General features: G+C 41.2%; 1 protein-coding gene across 1 annotated transcript in view; it reads left to right on the forward strand.

Moving 5' to 3' along the window:
* The first annotated feature begins 232 nt into the window (after nucleotides 1-232).
* SAG (S-antigen visual arrestin) overlaps nucleotides 233-20,673 on the forward strand; it is a 60,886-nt gene continuing 40,445 nt past the window's right edge. The window contains exons 1-4 of the mRNA XM_068280701.1: nucleotides 233-340; nucleotides 11,079-11,157; nucleotides 13,620-13,680; nucleotides 14,028-14,072. Coding sequence (XP_068136802.1) covers nucleotides 11,098-11,157; nucleotides 13,620-13,680; nucleotides 14,028-14,072 — 166 coding nt within the window. The 5' untranslated portion in view covers nucleotides 233-340; nucleotides 11,079-11,097. The remainder of the gene's footprint in view (nucleotides 341-11,078; nucleotides 11,158-13,619; nucleotides 13,681-14,027; nucleotides 14,073-20,673) is intronic.

Here is a 20,673-nt window from a genome sequence, read left to right on the forward strand (position 1 = left end):
TTACTTCTCACGATGTTTTAGCATCAAGCCTTGTAGCCTGACCTCCTTGCTCACCCTTGATGGAGTAGTAAGCTCACGTAATGGGCAGTAAGAAGTGTGCCTGTGATATGTCCTACAAACCTGCTGTTAATACTGCTTGGTGCTGACACAGGTACTTCTGGCTCATCTCCTAATCCCTCTTCCTTTATACCATCACTTTAGGATTAATTGGATGTTTTCTCCTCCCCACCCCCCTGTAGCTGCTACAAATTGGGCTGTTGGCACTTGGAGGTCAGACTCTATCACTGTTGTTTGTCTGGACCCTGAAGATTCACCACTTGATTTTGCTCCTATCTGAATAGTAAGAGAATAAGCTTATCAAGATTTTAGTAGCAAGCTTATAGCTTTATACCTTATAACTGTTTTACTTATTGTTGTAGTACTAGTCTTGGTAATTCCGCCTGTAATCTTTGTGACTTGTTGGTTTGAATGTACTCATGCAGAAAGTTTGATACTGTCATATTTGTGTGTGATAAAACAGCTGGAATAAGAAACATGGATAGAGAGGCTGATATGTGGATATATCTGCACATTGAAGCAAAGTAAAGGGGAGGCATCTGCACAGGCCAACCTATCAGCTTTCAGCTGTTGAATGAACTAGGGCTATGATTGGATGTTCTGGCTATCTGACTTCAACATCTGACTTTGCTTAGACCTTATTACTGCACTGAATTCTGACAGACCAACATTTTTGTTTAAAGCCCATCAAACAAATGTGACTGTTTGGTTATGGGATATTGTCATTTGAACAATAGCACAAATACATGGATCAAGTCATTTATAATGCAGTACAAACATTTTAAAGGGTGCTTTCAGTTGTTACTTAGCTTAAAGGACAACTGAAGTGAGAAGACTATGGAGGCTGCCATATTTCCTTTTAAGCAATACCAGTTGCCCCGCTGTCCTGCTTATCTATTTGGCTGCAGTAGTGTCTGAATCACAGCAGAAACAAGCATGCAGCTAATCTTGTCGGATCTGACAATATCAGAAACACCTGATCTGCTGCATGCTTGTTCAGGGTCTATGGCTAAAAGTATAAGAGGCTGAGGATCAGCAGGATAGCCAGGTAACTGGTTATTGCTTGAAAGGAAATAAATATGACAGCCCCATGTCCCTCTTGCTTCAGTTATCCTTTAAAGGACAACTGAAGTGAGATGGATATGGAGGCTGCCATTTTTACTTTAAAATATTGCAAGTTGCTCAGCTATCCTGCCGATCCTCTGCCTCTAATACTTTTACCCACAGACCCTGAACAAACCTGCAATAGATCAGACGTTTCTAACATTATTGTCAGAGCTGACAAGTTTAGCTACATGCTTGTTTCTGATGTTATGTCACTGCTGCATCCAAGCAAATCAATGGGGCTGCGAAGCAACTGGTATTGTTTAAGAGGAAATAAATATGGCCTCCATAGGTCTCTCACTTCAGTTCTACTTTAAAGCTGCAGTTCAGTCCCAGGCATAATAGATCTAAAGTCTCTGAAGAATTTATCTTCAGTCTGCAGACTGCTAAGACTTACTGCAATTTCCAGGAAGTTCAGTTTTCACTCTTTTGCAGCTATGCCAATGGTGTACTCTTTGGCATACACAATCCTTTCCATTATGTACAACATGAGCTGCTAATCTGTGCTTATTGTGATAGTAAACTAGCCACAGAGTGTGGTGCTTACCTGTTTGGAATACATTTGCACACCTTCTCCTTTATTTCTATTTTCTCTTTCTTCACTCGTTTTTTTCTGTACTGTTAATCATCTCTGTGCAGTTCTTATCAGCACTTCATCACACATTAAGTATGGAGTATGGGATAGTAATAAATCCTGTTTTAGTGAATAGTGTACGTCACATACCAGTATTTGCAAATTTTTTAAAACAGAACTTTAAAAAAAGAATGTTTCATTATTGAGTAGAACATCATTTGAATACATTTCAGCTACATTAAATTATAAGAAAAACTAAAGGAAACCTGTATAAGAAGTATGGAGACTGCAATGCTAGTCTCTTGTTTTTAAAAATAGTTTTTTAAATGCTAGTCATTAGTCTTGGAATGAGCATAAGGATCAAGTGTCGATTCATAAAGGTTTTTTTTGTTATGGGTAATGTACATAGGCAACGTCATTGTCTCTTTTCCTTTAAGTTGTAGTGCAATAATTTATAACTGAGTACCCTGATAGCTCATGATGATCCAGAACCACTAAGAGAGTTTAAGGGACGTAAAGAGACCAACAAGCCCTCTAACTTAAAAAAAAGCAATGCTAAATATATTCTGATTGAGATAACTGAGTGGGCATATTTCTATGAAAAGACTACATAATTGTGTATTTACCAATCATGGGAACCTACTGTAAAAGCTTGGAGGCTCGGACCTAAGATACACTTTACCAACAAAACATGTTATGGATAGCATGTCTCCAGTATATGCTTTAACCACTTCGCCACTGAGGGGTTTTACCCCCTGACCACCAGAGCAATTTTCACCTTTCAGCGCTCCTTCCATTCATTCGTCTATAACTTTATTATTACTTATCGCAATGAAATGAACTATATCTTGTTTTTTTCGCCACCAATTAGGCTTTCTTTAGGTGGGACATTATGCCAAGAATTATTTTTTTCTAAATGTGTTTTAATGGGAAAATAGGAAAAATGTGGGGAAAAAAATTATTATTTTTCAGTTTTCGGCCATTATAGTTTTTAAATAATGCATGCTACTGTAATTAAAACCCATGAAACGTATTTGCCCTTTTGTCCCGGTTATAAAACCATTTAAATTATGTCCCTATCACAATGTTTGGCGCCAATATTTTATTTGGAAATAAAGGTGCATTTTTTTCAGTTTTGCGTCCATCCCTAATTACAAGCCCATAGTTTATAAAGTAACAGTGTTATACCCTCTTGACATAAATATTTAAAAAGTTCAGTCCCTAAGGTAACTATTTATGTATTTTTTTTAATTGTAAATTTTTTAATTTTTTTTTAATTACAAAAAAAAAAAATGGGGAGTGTGGGAGGTAATTTTATGTGTAAAAGTCATTTATTTGTATGTGAAAAATGTGTAGGGTGTAGTTTACTATTTGGCCACAAGATGGCCACAGTAACTTTTTGTTTTAATGCGACCTCCAAGCTTCCTTCCGGAAGCTTGGAGGAAGAATAAGGAGGCTGGACACGTGAGTTTTTTCTCACAATGATCGCGCTGCCCATAGGAGAGCAGCTGATAATTGCGGGGCTTAGATCAACGAACGGGAATGGATTTTCCCGTTCATTGATCTCTGGGCGAGCGGGCGGCGGCGGCGGTTTTACTAGCGGCGGGCGGCGTGTTTACGAGCAGGAGCGCGGGCAGCGTCGGGAACGCGGAAAGTACGTGTTTCTCCGTCCCTGGTTTTTAAAGGATGGAAAAAGGGGCGGAGAAATACGTACGCGCGGGGGTAAAGTGGTTAAGCAATGCCAGCACTTTCTGCAGGGAATAAACATTATATTATTTAGGTGAAATACTACAACACCCAACATCGCTTTCCGGTCAGCTCCGTATCACTGAACACTCATCATTTGTCCAAATCCCATATTATATGCTGTAACACTCCTTCTCGGGCTCCACTGCTCAGTGCAAGTATAGGCATCTGCCTGGCAATCACAGGGTGAGCAGGATACAAAACGATGCATCTTATTGACAGAGGGATCCTCCATCTGCTCCTGGGCCCTATAGCAACTGCCATGGTTGCAAGGCTATTACTGCACCCCTAGGGAACCCCTATGAATTACTAGATCATCATGCAAAATATGCCATAGACATGATGTAATAGATATAAGAAATCTTTCACAGCTTGGCTTGAAGGAATTATTGGCTAATATTGGCAAATACTAGAAAGACAAAAGAAATCGAGAGCCCCAGTTGAGCAATATGTCGATTCGACAAATGTGATGGTAAATTAGATGTGGTAATATACTCAGGTGGGTTACCACTAGTAACCAATATGATGGCAGGTGGGGAGATTAAACCTGACCCTACTTGAGTATGAAGTATGAAGAAATGGTGTAACCCCTTTACACCACGTGAAGAATAGTTGGTAAAACTGAGGCACCAGATGAGGATAAAATAGTTAAAAACTGTTTAAAAAGGAGGTAGTGGTGGACTTGCCCACCCACAAATGGACTCAAAAGTCAACAAGCAAAGTATGCCCAAAGTTGTGTAACTTTGATGTAATAGATATGACATTTTCCACAGCTTGGCTTTAATGAATTATTGGCTAACATTGGTAAATGAAAACCGCTTAAAATGGAGAGGCAGTGGTGAGACTCACCTCTCCTGAAGAAAAAAGTAAATGGCGACTTGATTGAAACAAAACTATTTATATACAGTATACCAAAAAACAAGAGTATGACAATGCATTTTGAAGGCTTTACCTGCTAACAGTAAAAAGTACACCTATATAAACAGGTCACTGTTAGGAAGGCACATAACAAATATAAAACTTTTTCCCTTAAAAAAACTAAATAGTTTTCTAATTTCAGCGCTCCTCCCATTCATTTGCTGATAACTTTATTGTTACTTATCACACTGAAATGATCTAAGTATTGTTTTCGCCACAAATTAGGTTTTCTTTGGGTGGTACTTTTTGTTGAGAATTATTTTATATACATTTTAAAGGGAATAATTAGAGAAAAGGGAAAAAAATCATTTCTCAGTTTTCAGCCATTATAGTTTTAAAATAAAAATTGCTTCGAAACATAAAACCCACGTTTTATTTGCCCACTTGTCCCAGTTATTACAACATTTAAATTGTGTCCCTATTAAAATGTATGGGGATAATATTTTATCAGAAAATAAAGGTGTATTTTTTCCGTTTAGTGATTTTTAGTGTATATACTCAAGTATAAGGCCCGGTTCACACTTGCGGTGGCCCTCCGGAATCGCCGTGCCGGAGCCGCACCGCCTGCAGAACGGACGGAACGGACGCACGGCATAGCAATTAAAGCCTATGCGTCCGTTCACATGGGTCCGTTCTGCAGAACCGGAGCCGGACCGGATCCGGGCCGGATCCGGACTCCGGCCTCCGTTCCAACATGCGCTATTTTTTCATCCGGCCCCTCCGGCAGCCGTATCCGGGGCGGAGCCGGACTGCACCATCCGGCCAATACAAACAAATGGGAACCGGAGGCCGCACAACACACTGGCTGAGAAATCCGGATCTTCTACCCCACTTCCTATGCGGATTTTTGCGGCGATATTGGCTGGGGACACATGGGCAAGCATTTTGGAGTGGAGCAGCACGAGCTGGAGGTGTTGGCAGGATGTTGGCAGCATGTCGGAGGTGGAGGTGAGTGCTAAACAGCAGAGGGCCTGATTCCACAGGTCCCCCTTCTGCTGACCTCCCAGACCCCAACATTTTTTTTTTTTTTTTTACGTATATTTTGCCAAACGGATCCGGATCGCATCCTGATTGCCACCTGATGCAACCTGACCGGATCCGGATCGGATCCGGATCAGAACCGTACGGTTCCGATCCGGATCCGGTCCGGATCCGGTCAGGTCATCCGGTCCGTTTGGCAAACAACCGCTAATGTGAACCGGGCCTTAGTCTATAATTTAGGTCTGATTCACTTCATAAAAGTATAGGGGGTCGACTTATACACGAGTCACAGGCAACACTGAACACAATGAGTAATGTATTTGCTACTAGTGACATTCCCATTTGCAGCAATTTACCCAGTGGTAAGTTATACTTTGAGGAAAGGAAATGCCAAGAAAGCACATGTCTGAAAGTCCTGGCCACAACAATTACCAAGGAAAGGGGCAGGGGGGAAATACTTTGCTGTATAAAAGGGAGTGAATATTTAAAGCACTTGGGGCCCTGGAGGAGGTATTGGCTGCACTTAAGGGACAGGAGGGGTTCATGGCTGCAAAACTGTATGCAGTGCCTGTCATTAACCCCTCCTGAGCCCCAAGTGCAGCCATTAACTTTGCTGGGTAGACTTATACTTGAGTTGAATAAAAAAATCCAGCTTAAGAGGGTTGAATATTAGAATCGACTTATACACGAGGTTGACTTGTATTCAAGTATATACGGTAATACTATAACACTAATTAAAATACTTTATTTGCAAAATGAACAGTAATATTCCCTCATGATATACATATTAAAAAAAAAAGTCCTTAAGATAACTATGTATGTAATTTTTTTAAAATTATGTAATTTTGTTTAATTTTTAACAAGTGTTTTATTTTGGTAACTATGGAGAAGGGGTTAAAAAAAATTAAACCGTTTTCTAAGTAAAAGTGTATTTGAGTGTATTTTTTTACTTTGTCCACAAAATGGTGCTACACAAAGAGTGTTCTAGAAATAGAAACACAGAAGCAACAGGTTTTATTTTAAAGAGCCTGCATCTCGTTGCTGCAGGCTCTAAATCATCACAGGCATGGTGATCAGGGTTGGGAACAGTTGTTTCCCATACCCAGATCACAGAAGGAGGGGATTGTGACGGCAAGGCAAATGGAAACGGCATGGGGATAGTGAACAGCGGTGGAAAGTAAACAATATGCATTTCTACGACCCTGATCTACAACTTAAGTATACAGGGGCACTTTCAAATATGTTTACTGAAACAGCTCAGCCAATCACAGATGATCTACAACAATTTATCCTTCTTTTATGTGACTAGTGAAAGTCAAGAATTTTGTGTTTAGGTATGGCCTCCTTCCTCCTCCTTGCTTGGGCTTCACACATTGTTAAAGGCCTCACTTCTCTATTTATTACGTTGGTATAAGTTAACCAAATAGTAAGCACATTCTTTCCAGTTAAAAATAGCACTCAAAAAGAAATTAATTGGGCATGAATCGTTTGCATCCAATCAGTTAAATTTAATTTTAAATGTAGGTCAACTTTAACACATATCAGTCAGTGGACGAGAGTCAAAGCACCCAGCATAGACAGTACAACAGGTGTCCATATTGGAGTGAGTCTATCTAGGCTGACAGCAACCAAAGATCCATGGTGCAAATAAAGGAAAGCACAAAGTGCAGTTCCATGCTGGTAACATTTTTTGGGTTGCTTTAATTTCAGAGTGCAGATTCAGATTGTTACAAATATGTTTGTGACTTAGTGGTTTTAAGGATATTTGTCCTTCAGAAAACATCCATTCATCTGTTGAAGTCCTATTTTCCTCTCATCGGTTGTTAAAAACGTTTTGTATTGCAAAAGAAATCTTTTTGCAGTTGCAAAATTCCAACTTTTAAGATTGTTAGACTGGTTATACATCTCTGATTTTACAGATTCCATGATAAATACTAGTGTATTAGTAGTGTCATTAGAGTATTAGAGTAGGGTAATGTGTTAGCTATCAGCTACAGTGATAACATTTTGGTAAAAGATTGTTTGTCTATAAATGTTATCCATACTTCAACATTAATTGATACAAGAATAATTATACACAAGAATAATTATATAATGACGTTGAAGTAGAAGCCAACTTATAGGTTTTCAAAACCATTCAGCAAAGAAAATGTAAAAAAAATATATAAAATGAAAACTGAAATTTGACTTTCCAAAACCACATTGCAAAAATATTTATTACTGCTGCTTAGAAAATGAATTAGCCAGTATATCATTTTACGGTTGTGTTTCAAAATTATGGAGGCAAAAATAAGTAATATATAAGTCATTAGCATATTTTGTAAAGCAACGTGTTTACAAATCAGGTATTTTCTTTGTTTGTAATCCGATATGCCTTAAGCACTAAATCTGCTTTAAATCTTCTAGGTACGTTTTACAGATGTAGTCACATTCTCAGCCAGATAATAGGATCATCTCTGTTATCTTGGCAAATGGAACGCAAACAGAAATTTGAGAATGAAATGCAATGCTAAATGACACTGATTCAGTTACTTACATGGTGAATATGCCCAATGCAGTGCCTTTCATTTTTAAAGTGAATCTATCACAAAAATATGATGCGCCAATTACAATGTGCGTAATGGATTCAGGCAAGGTCTTACAAATTCCCCATCTGCCCTGAAAGAGTGTTTGGGAACTCTGCATGCTCTGTGCAGTTATTATTAGCATGCCATAGGCCTGCTCATGCCAGGCTAGAGTAAGCTGATTCTTTTCAGCTTTCCCTCCAACACTGAGTGTAGCCAGGGGCGTTGCCAGGATCCTAAGAGATTAGGGGCACTTTTTTAGGCACTCCAGTCGGGAAATGGGTTTGGCCACGCCCCAAAATGTGCGTGTGGTCATGGGTGGAGCCTAATTTACATGAACTTAACAGCAGCCGAACTAGGCCTGCCCAGAAAAAGGTTGGATGAAGCCCGCTCTTCATTGAAGTCCCCTCTCCATTGAGGCACTCTAACTGTCAGCATGACCACATAAAAGCACCACAGCTCCCTGCATGCCCCATAAAGGCATCATAGCACCCAGCATGGCACCACAGCACCCAGTATGTCCACAGAGAGTCACCACAGCACCCAGCAGAACCCCGATTGATGCACCACAGCTCCCAGCAGGGCCGGAGCTACCATAGGAAAAAATGGGCAATTGCCCCAGGGCCCCAGAGCATGTAGGGGCACCCAAGGTGTCCCTCCCCCATCTTAACTGTTGCTCCCCAGGGAATCTGCAGAGTCTGCTAAATTGGGAGGTGATTGGGGGAGGGTCAGCAGCCAGCTCAGGGGCCCAGGAGGGAAATTTGGCTGCAACAAAGGGCCTCTAGTGATGCTTTTTGGTCGGGGGTGACTGTTGGGGGCCCCAAGGCTAATTTTGCCCTAAGGCCAAATTGTTTCTTGAACCAGCCCTGGCTCCCAGAATGCCCGCCATTGAGGCACCACAGCTGACTCTGCCTGGGAGAGATCCGGGGCACCCCAGCATAGATCCGGGGCACGTGCCACTGATCTTTGGGGCTAGCAATGTTCCTAAGTGTAGCATTAGGATATATCTGCTCTTTACAGTATGTTTTATCACATGCACTGATCAGCAAACGTGTTGCATTTTATTTCATATCTTTGATGCAATTTAAGATTTAAGGACAACTATTGCAAAAAAAAAGTCAAATTTAAAATACATTAAAACACATAAATAAAAAGTACCTTTCTCACAGAGTAAAATGAGATGTAAATTACCTTTCTTCTATGTTGCTGTCACTTACAGTAAGTAGTAAATCTGACAGAACCGACAGGTTTTGGACTAGTTCATCTCCTTATGGGGGAGGTGGTGTGTGGGGGGGGCTGAATGTTTATATGGATCCTTTCCAGGGAGTGCTTTTGTAAAGAATAAATAAAATACTGAGAATTCCCCATGAAGAGATGGACTAGTCAAAAACCTGTTGGTTCTGTCAGATTTCTACTACTTACTGTAAGTGACAGCAACATAGAAGAAAAGTAATATACAGCTCATCTTACTCTTGAAGAAACATGCATCTTATTTGTATGTGTAATTTAAATTGTACAATTTTTAGTGATACTAATTAGGTTCACAAATGGTATGCATCTTATTTGTCATCTAACTATTATTTTTAATGTTCTACTCAAGCTTGCATTGTGGAATGGATGTTATGATCCTGAGCTTCAGATACTTTTCAGTAAAAACTCAGTCTGGACAATTAGGATAAGTCTTCTCACACTGGGGGCGTTGCCCTGTAAAAACAGGATCTCAAAGGAGAGAAAAGTTAAGGATTCCAGTGTACCATACTGCTAATGGGCCAATGTGTATATACCATTACAATATCATTGCATGGCATTTACAATGTGATTATATTGTCCAAGGCAACCTGTCAGTGTGAATCGAGCCTAATTCTGCTTTACAACTGTATAAATTTGGGTAGAGAAAGGTGTAGGATGTCATATAACATGTCGTTTTTCACATAATGTTAGCTATTCTTGCAGTAGCTGTTTATTGATATTGATGGAGATTGTGGTATTCATCATGGCGCTGCCATTGCTCATTGAGTACGAAAGGAGTGTTTGTAGGTAGGAGAGAGGCTTTATGGCCTCACGGTAGATTACAATTGTCAGAAGGAAATGTTATATTTAAAAAGTAAATATATCTTGAGAGCTCATTTAATGTCTACTTAAAGTAAAACCGTGACCAAAAATTGAACTTCATCCCAATCAGTAGCTGATACCCCCTTTCCCATGAGAAATCTATTCCTTCTCTCAAATGGATCATCAGGGGGCTCTGTATGGCTGATATTGTGGTGAAACCCATTTCACAGGAAACTGTGAGGACCATGGTCCTCGCACTTTCCTGTCTGTGAACTTCGTTGCATTGTGGGAAATAGCTGTTTACAGCTGTTTCCAACTGCCACAAAAGCAAGTAGACGCTACTTCCACTGACATCACCTGCCAGCAGTAACAATGTCACCATGTGATAAATGTAAGAATGTAAATAAGGGAGAGGAAAGACTTTGCAATAGGCAAACATTGACTAAATCACTTGTACATAATTATTGTAAAAAAGCTATTTTTTTTATTACATTATTTTCACTGGAGTTCCTCTTCAAAGAGGAACTTTACTGAAAGATAGCGGGCAATAAATTATTGATATTAGCCATGTATTTGTTTGATCCATATTAAGCCTGTGGGTCCTCAACCCTACTGCTGGCAGACAAATATATATATATATATATATATATATATATATATATATATATATATAATATTACACACATATAATTTGCACAGAGGAAGAAACTGCTAGAACAGCAGGTGGAGACAGCTGTTATTTCCCACAATGCAACGAGGTTCACAGACATGATAATGTCAGGGCCATGGTCCTCTCACTGTGGGAGGGGTTTCACCACAATATCAGCTTAGCTTTCTCATGGGAAAGGGGGTATTAGCTACTGACTGGGAGAAGGTTCAATCCTGGATCAAAGTTTCTCTTTAAAATAAGCAGGTATGAAGGTAATATTAGAACTAAGCCATTAACACATTTGCTGTTATTGTAATAAACTGACATAACCCTTTGAGTGGAAAAAGTCATGCATACAGGCAAAGCTGGTATGAAAACAATTGCTATTTGTTCACTGTTCAGTCTTTTCTTCTGTCTGTCTGCTATTTGCTAGATAAATAAGACCAGGAATCATGAGTGGAGACAAGAAATCCCGAAATGTTATCTATAAGAAAACCTCCCGTGACAAGGCGGTAAGCATAACACATAACACTGAGCACAGTATTTTCCTATATGATTTAACTCATTATTCATTAGCCATTGAAATGGCTCAGAATGTGGACCAATGGGGAGCCCTGGCTGCAAATTCAAAGATCCTTTGCCTGGGCTAAGAGGCACACAGTAATTACAGTGACAGATACATTGTAATTATGCGATGGAACTTGTGACGAGAGGCAGCAGGTAATTAGTGGCGGTATGTATAATAACGGGTGACAGCGCAGCTACGTCGGGGGGCTTTAGAGATGTATGGCGACCAACGGGGAGCTCTGGGGGTCTCCTTATTGACCTCCCTGGCGGTAAGCCCGTGCTGAGCATGGGCTATGCCGCGGAGGAGGATTTCTCAGGCCCTGCTGGGCCGATTTGCATACTTTTTTTTTGCAACATGCAGCTAGCACTTTGCTAGCTGCGTGTGCACTCTGATCGCCGCCGCTCCGCACCGATTAGCCGACGCCGCTCGCCGCGCCCCTTCCCCCCCCAGACCCCATGCGCTGCCTGGCCAATCAGTGCCAGGCAGCGCTGAGGGGTAGATCGGGACTCCCAATGACGTCACGCCGCCCATCGCCATGGCGACGGGGGAAGCCCTCCAGGAAATCCCTATAAAATAGAAAAAAAAAGGCGCTACACCTGCTATTGACGAAATTCTGTTTTGTCCCCACTTTTATTGCCTGATGAAGCGGGCTGGGCCTGCGAAACTCGTTGCACTGTTTTTGGGGTACCGTATAATAAATGTATTGATTTATATGAAGACAGGATCTCGTGTCTGCTTTTGGGAGGCAAGCCCACCACTTCCTCCAAGCAATTTTTAAATGTTATTGACTTTTATCCTACTGGCGCCTCTGTTCTACATACAAATACTTCAGGAAATCCCGTTCTTTGAACGGGATTTCCTGATCGGAGATCGATGGAGGCGATCGAAGAGGGCGGGGGGATGCCGCTGCACAGCGGCTATCATGTAGCGAGCCCTGGGCTCGCTACATGATTTAAAATTTTTTTTTTTTTTACAAAAACTGCTCTGCTGCCCCCTGGCGGTTTTTAATAGACCACCAGGAGGGTTAAAGGAGACTCCCAGATGCAGCGGCACAACACATATGTTAGCATATTTGGACCTGCTCTTTGCATGTCTAAGCTAACGCTCATGTCTGGTGTGTAAAGAACTTGTTGGGTGATTACATCGCCCGTGCTCACTGCTGGCGAGTTTAGCAATAGGATATGGCTCTTGGAATGAAAGATACAACCCTACAACTCTTTGAATGAAAAATACAGCTCTACAACTTTATGCATGAAAGATACAGCTCCACAACTCTAAAGCTCCATACACACGCTAGATGAAACTTGGCCGACAATGACCGACTGCTAAGAATTCAGTGTGTGCACAGCAGCCCTTATCCCCCCTCGCAAGTTCAAGAAAGATTGTGCGTAGGCACACCACTACTTCAAAAAAATCGGGTGCTTGCTATTATGGCATAGGCTTTGCCAATACAGCATCAAAAACGTCAAGTATACCAGCACACCGTGTTCCATGAGAAAAAAAAAGCGCTCTTTTTTTGAGCCATTATATCCACAAAAATACCGACAATTGTTTCGGGGGCCTCGCAGGGTCCCCCTTCATCAAGGCGCCTTGCTGGTATACTTGACGTTTCTTATCCCCCCTCGGCCGCTCAGCCATCTATCTCCTGATGAATTGATATGGCCGAGGCCATTGCTCTCCACTCACCAGGCCACCGTGTCACGTCACTCATGCACCAATTTGTTGTCCTTAGCCCCCTCCCCCTGCATAACAACAGAATATGTCTATACAGTGTCCGCCCTGCAGTGTTGTCTGGGGATCAAGTACTGATGCCTGCTGGGTGACATGCCTCATACGTATGTATGATAGATACAGCTCTACAATGTTATAGGATGATAAAACTGGCACCATATTTAGTTATCCATTTTTTATGATTCAATGTTTTGTTTTGAGTTGACTATAGTTTTGCTTTAGAGGAACTCTAAAGTGATAATAAAAAAATCAGTTTTACTTACCTGGGTCTTCTTGCAGCCTCCTGGAATCATCCTACGTCCACGGCGTCCGTCCGAGTCCCTCCGGCAAGCTGGGCGGCCACGTGCCTCCTCAACATGTGCATGCGTGGTATGCAAAAATCTCTATTGTGCATGCAGATCACTCCCAGCAGTCGGAAGTGGACGCGTGATCAGGTTGCACAACCGACTGGCGACCGGCCAGCTTTGCAGGGGTCACCGCTGCTTGCCGGAGGGACTTGGACAGACGTCATGGGCACAGGATGCCTCCAGGGGGCTGCAGAAAGCAGGTAAGTTAAAATAAATATCAGGTTGAGTTAAGTGACCTTTTAAGTGATTCTTGTATGGTAGAGTATTTATAGTATTTTTTTTAGTTGTGTGTGTGTGTTTTTACATTTCTTATTTGTTTCTCATACAGGTGAGTGTATATTTGGGTAAAAGAGATTATGTTGACCGTGTGGAATCTGTTGAACCAGTAGGTAAGTCTGAGGTTTTTTTTATTTAAAAATAGTCCATCACCTTAATTGCAGTTCATTTGGTGATAATTACATTACATAATTACATTATTAGCACTCTGCAAACAATTTTGGATGTTGAATTTTGCCAGAACAGGTCCATAATTTATTAATTGTTGCTAAATTTAAACTTACTAATATGTAATCATCTTCCAGGCCATAAATCACCAGCAATAGGCTGTTTGAAGCAAATATTTTAGCATCCTTGCTATTTCCTATGCCATCCCTTTTGTCAGATTTTATCAGATGTTTTTGTTTGGCTTTGTATTTTGCATTATCGTGTTTGACTTGCGTTATTGTTTAATTTGCAGATGGTGTTGTATTTGTGGATCCTGATCTTGTAAAGGGAAAGAAAGGTGAGTAGACTTTAATAGGAGTATGACAGCACTTTGGGGTCAATCCAATTCACTTTTTAAAGGGATCCTAAACTGAGGATTTTTCTTTTTAAAATAATACCAGTTGCCTGACTCTCCTGCTGATCCTGTGTCTCTAATAATACTTTTAGCCACAGCCCCTCAGCAAGCATGCAGATCAGGTGCTCTGACTGAAGTCAGACTGGATTAGATGCATGCTTGTTTCAGGTGTGTGATTCAGCCACTACTGCAGCCAAAGTGATCAGCAGGACTGCCAAGCAACTGGTATTGTTTAAAAGATAACATCCATATGCCTCTCAGTTAAGGTTCCCTTTAACCACTAGAGGACCACAGTGCTAAACCCCACTAATGACCAGGCCATTTTTTGATAAATTGGCCACTGCAGCTTTAAGGCCAAGCTGCCGGGCTGCACAACACAGCACACATGAGATCCCCCCACCACCACCACCACCACCTTTTCTCCCCACCAACAAAGCTTCCTGTTGGTGGGGACTGATCGTTCCCACTGTGTTTATTTATTTTTTATAAATATTTGTATTATTTATTTTTAAATAAAAATGCTTATTTATTTATACCCGCCTCTCCCCGCAGCCAGCCAATCATGACGATAGGCTGCGTGTCACATGGCTGTCCCCAGTACAGCGCTTCTGTGGATCGCAGCGTTGTTCAGCCCTATTAGACGTGAAACGGTGATCGCCGCTCGGAGACTGAAGGTGGGGCCGAGCTCCGCCTCCCAAGCAGGAGATGCGCGTGCAGCCTGCGCGCGATCTCCTGCAGTAGCCGGCCCTAGGACTTGACGCCAATTGGCATTAGGCGGACCTGAGGCTGCTGCCGCGGTTACGCCCATTGGCATGACGCGGTCTTCATGTAGTTAATCCCACGTGTTCTCCTAGGTGATATTTTATAATTATAAACAAAATACCTTTTAAGCCATCAACAAGCAAGGAAATTCTCAGAAATATGTTGACCGTACTTTTTCACCTACTGTTTGGTACTTTTTCAGTTGCAGAGTGCAAAAGATATTTTTAAACAGAAGATGAAGAATTATCTTCTAGGTGCAAACTTAGGAGAAAAAGTAAATTAAATCGGTCCTTGGACTGTATCGGTCCTTGGGCTGTATTAAAAGCATAATAAAATAGAGTAGCAGAGGCAACAAACTCAATCCAGGTCAAGAGTAAAGGTGGCCACACACCATACAATTTTTCTTATTTTTATTTGATTTGACCATTCCAATCCAATTTTCCGATTAATCAGAATCTTCGAAGTACCACACACGTATTTTTGAGATTGCCGCAGTTTCAAGATAAAAGATTGTAAACTGAAAAAAATTGGTTGGTTAGCAAAATCAAGAGAAAACAGTGAATAAATAAGTTTGGTATATACTGAATAAATATGTAAAAAATTTTTGCTTGAATACTATTTCACAATCCATCACACTGAATTTTCCAACATGACCGATCTAAAAAAAATAAAAAAAAAATGGAAATGCGATTGGATTTCTCAATTGAAAACAATAACAAATAAAAGCTTTAGATTGTTTGGGACGACCAATCATATTTATTTAATTGGTGTAAAATTAGATATTTAAATTGTATGGTGTGTGGCCACCTTTAGTATCAATTTACTGTACAAGTAAATATAAACGCTGTTGTAGTTTCACATCAATGCTTTTCTTTTGTCTTGTTTAGCACACTTTGATTTATGAGAGTGGTTGATGGGATTGTGGGTAGGAGCAGTTGCATGCAAAACAAGAAAATGTGCATTCAGTATTATCTTCAAATGCAGTAAAAAAAAAAAAATATTTATTATTACATTTGTATTATACCTGATAAGGGTTACGCATGAGGATGATTGAGGACGCAGCCTGCCTGATTACCCTTATGTACCTCCCAGGTGTAACTGTATTGCGCCAGGCCACTGCATTACCTAAATCGTTATATCAATGCTCTTCCTTAAAGGGACACTTAAGTCAAACAAAAAAAATGAGTTTTACTCACCTGGGGCTTCCAATAGCCCCCTGCAGCTGTCCGGTGCCCTTGCCGTCTCTCTCCGATCCTCCTGGCCCCGCCGGCAGCCACTTCCTGTTTCGGTGACAGGAGCTGACAGGCTGGGGACGTGAGTAATTCTTCGCGTTCCTGGCAACAATAGCGCCATCTATGCTGTTATAGCACATATCATATACCATATAGCAGCATAGAGAGTGCTAATGTGTCTGGGAACGCGAAGAATCACTCGCATCCCCAGCCTGTCAGCTCCTGTCACCGAAACAGGAAGTGGCTCCCGGCGGGGCCAGGAGGATTGGAGAGAGACGGCAAGGGCACTGGACAGCTGCAGGGGGCTATTGGAAGCCCCAGGTGAGTAAAACTCATTTTTTTTTGTTTGACTTAAGTGTCCCTTTAATGGTGTGATATAAGCCAGGTATTTTAGTTGAAGCAAGCACACAATGTTACAGTGGTGGAAGTAATAGTTTGATCCCCTGCTACATTTGTAAGTTTTCCCGCTTACACAGTAATTAACAGTTTGTAATTTTTCTACTAGTTTCATTTTAATAACCAAAATCCAGAAATTATACATTTGTTTTGTCATTGAGTGAAATGAGCATTCGATCCCCTACAACCCAGAGAGAACTTTTGCTTCCACAGATTTATGTGCTTATGTGGCACACAGATTATAATCAAAGAATTACAGATACTCCTGATCTCAACTCATTATCTGCATAAAGCACACCTGCCCACAGAATCAGTTCCTTCCAGGGTCGGACTGGGGCACAGTAGTACAGTTTTTTCCCTTGGTGGGCCCCTCCTCCAGGTCGCTGGTGGGCCCCTCCTCCTTGTCTGACAGAGCTCCAATTGCTGCCTGCAGCCAGAGGCGTAGCAATAGCCATAGTAGCCATAGCAGCTGCTATGGGGCCCTGGAGCATAGGGGGCCCAGTGGGTACTTAATGTATTTACCATTATAGTTCTTGTGCTTCTCCACTCTGTGACTATGTCTTAGTGCCTACAAACTATGCGCAGTGTTGATTGCATAAGAGTGTAAATTTCCTAGCTAAGTCCAATCCATAGGGTAGGGGCAGGTGGCATTGCTTAAGAGTGTCTTCATCTGAGGGCCCCATGAAAGTTTTGCTATGGAGCCCCATGATCTCTAGCTACGCCACTGCCTGCAGCACAAAAATTATCTTCTTAGTGCTGTAATCACTCATGCTGAGAGCAGTGGCATAGCTAAGGAGCTGTAGGCCTCAATGCAAATTTTACAATGGGGCCCCCTAAGCACTCTATATATAATTGATACAACGCACCAAAACCTGCCAATGGCAACTACAGTGTCAGAGGTGCAAGAAGGGGATGAGAAATAGATTGTTAATGATTACCACTGTTCAAAGTATCTATAGAAGTGATTATTATGAGCACAGGACCAATAGAAAGGTAATACTGTAGTTGAGGGAGGGCCCTCCGGGGCCCCTTTGGCCCAAGGGCCCCGATGCGGTCGCAACCTCTGCAAAGTAGGACATTACTTTATATTGAAGGAGGGGACTCTATGCAAAGTTTTGCTGGGCAGCAGTGTCTCTGAATTACAATGCTGTTAAGATCATGTACATTTGGCCCTGTCCATAACACATAATGACCATGCCCACCTTCCGGTGCATGGTCACGCCCTTTTTTCACTGCAATCATGGGATGTGTGGGCCCCAGGTTGAAGTTTCTTTGGTAGGCCCCCAGTGTCCCAGTCCGACCCTGGTTCCTTCCATTACATAGTCCATCACCATGGGCAAGAACAAAGAGCTGTTGAAAAACATAGGGGACAAGATTGTAGACCTGCACAATGCTGGAATGGGATTCAAGTCCAATAGCAAGAAGCTTGGATAGTAGGTAACAATTGTGGGTACATAGTTACATAGTTACATAGTTACATAGTTACATAGTTATTTTGGTTGAAAAAAGACATACGTCCATCGAGTTCAACCAGTATAAAGTACAACACCAGCCTGCTCCCTCACATATCCCTGTTGATCCAGAGGAAGGCGAAAAAAACCCTTATAAGGCATGGTCCAATTAGCCCCTAAAGGGAAAAATTCCTTCCCGACTCCAGATGGCAATCAGATAAAATCCCTGGATCAACATCATTAGGCATTACCTAGTAATTGTAGCCATGGATGTCTTTCAACGCAAGGAAAGCATCTAAGCCCCCTTTAAATGCAGGTATAGAGTTTGCCATAACGACTTCCTGTGGCAATGCATTCCACATCTTAATCACTCTTACTGTAAAGAACCCTTTCCTAAATAAATGGCTAAAACATTTTTCCTCCATGCGCAGATCATGTCCTCTAGTCCTTTGAGAAGGCCTAGGGACAAAAAGCTCATCCGCCAAGGTATTATATTGCCCTCTGATGTATTTATACATGTTAATTAGATCCCTTCTAAGGCGTCTTTTCTCTAGACTAAATAAACCCAGTTTATCTAACCTTTCTCGATAAGTGAGACCTTCCATCCCACGCATCAATTTTGTTGCTCGTCTCTGCACCTGCTCTAAAACTGCAATATCTTTTTTGTAATGTGGTGCCCAGAACTGAATTCCATATTCCAGATGTGGCCTTACTAGAGAGTTAAACAGGGGCAATATTATGCTAGCATCTCGAGTTTTTATTTCCCTTTTAATACATCCCAAAATTTTGTTAGCTTTAGCTGCAGCTGCTTGGCATTGAGTATGATTATTTAACTTGTTGTCAATGAGTACTCCTAAGTCCTTCTCCAAGTTTGATGTCCCCAACTGTATCCCATTTATTTTGTATGGTGCTAGACCATTAGTACGTCCAAAATGCATGACCTTACATTTGTCAACATTGAATTTCATCTGCCATGTATGTGCCCATATAGCCATCCTATCCAGATCCTGTTGCAATATGACACTATCTTCCTGAGAGTTAATGATTCTGCACAATTTTGTATCATCTGCAAAAATAGCAACATTGCTCACTACTGCATCTACTAGGACATTAATAAATAAATTGAAGAGCACTGGACCCAGAACAGACCCCTGTGGGACCCCACTGCTAACAGTCTCCCATTTTGAGTATGATCCATTGACCACAACTCTTTGTTTTCTGTCCATTAGCCAGTTCCCTATCCATGAACACAGACTCTTCCCCAGTCCTTGCATCCTCAACTTTTGCACCAGACTTTTGTGGGGAACAGTGTCGAAGGCCTTTGCAAAGTCCAAGTATATCACATCTACAGCATTCCCAATATCCATATTAGCATTCACTACCTCATAAAAGCTGAGCATGTTAGTCAAACAGGACCTGTCTTTAGTAAACCCATGTTGATGCTGAGAAATAAGATTATTTTCTACTATGAAGTCATGTATAGTATCTCTTAGTAACCCCTCAAATAGTTTGCATACAACTGATGTTAAACTTACAGGTCTATAATTTCCTGGATCAGATTTTTTGCCCTTCTTAAATAATGGGAAAACGTGGGCTGTACGCCAATCCACTGGGACTCTGCCAGTTGCAAGAGAGTCACAAAAGATAAGATAAAGGGGTTTATCTATAACTGAACTTAATTCCCTTAGGACCCGAGGATGCATGCCATCCGGGCCAGGTGCCTTGTCTATTTTTAATTTATTTAGTCTTGCCTTCACTTCTTCCTGCGTTAAGTATTTAATATTACAGTTAGAAGATTGAGACTCTTCCGCCTCTGTAGTTTGCAACAGTGCTGTTTCTTTTGTGAAGACAGAAGCAAAGAAAGCATTTAATAACTCTGCCTTACCTTGGTCATCCACCATTGAGTTCCCATCCTCATCCTTTAGGAGTCCTATACAGTCAACCTTTCTTTTTTTAGAGTTAATGTACTTGTAAAACTTTTTGGGTTAGATTTGATATCCTTAGCGATTTGTTTTTCAGCTTCAATCTTTGCCTGCCTAATTTCTTTTTTACAATTTTTATTGCACTCCTTATAATTGCTTAGTGCAGCCTCTGTCCCCTCCTGTTTTAAGACCTTATAGGCATTCTTTTTCCTCTTCATTTTATCTTTAACCTTTCTATTCATCCATAGAGGCCTTTTTTTATTCCTAGACATTTTGTTTCCATATGGGATATACATACTACAGTATTGATTGAGTATAAGTTTAAAAGCTTGCCATTTCCCTTCAGTGTCTTCCCCTTGTAGTACATTATCCCAGTTCACCAAACTTAGTGCCTGCCTAATTTGAGTGAACTTTGCTTTTCTAAAGTTCATAGTTTTAGTGGTCCCGCTGCCCCGTGGCCTATCAGTCACCAGCTCAAACGTTATCATGTTGTGATCACTATTTCCCAAATGTTCTTGAACCTGCACATTTGATACATTATCTGGTCTATTAGAAATGATCAGATCCAGTAACGCATTCCCCCTAGTTGGTTCAGTTACCATTTGAGTCAAGTAATTGTCCTGTAGTGCTGCCAGAAATCTGCTGCTTTTACCAGAATGGGTAGCCTCAATACTCCAGTCAATGTCTGAAAAGTTGAAGTCGCCCATAATTATGACCTCATTTTTACCTGCAGCTTTTTCAATCTGCTGTAGTAATCGCAGTTCTGCAGCTTCATTAATAA

Source organism: Hyperolius riggenbachi, chromosome 4 (assembly GCF_040937935.1).
Source record: "Hyperolius riggenbachi isolate aHypRig1 chromosome 4, aHypRig1.pri, whole genome shotgun sequence".
NCBI classification, from domain to species: Eukaryota; Metazoa; Chordata; class Amphibia; order Anura; family Hyperoliidae; genus Hyperolius; species Hyperolius riggenbachi.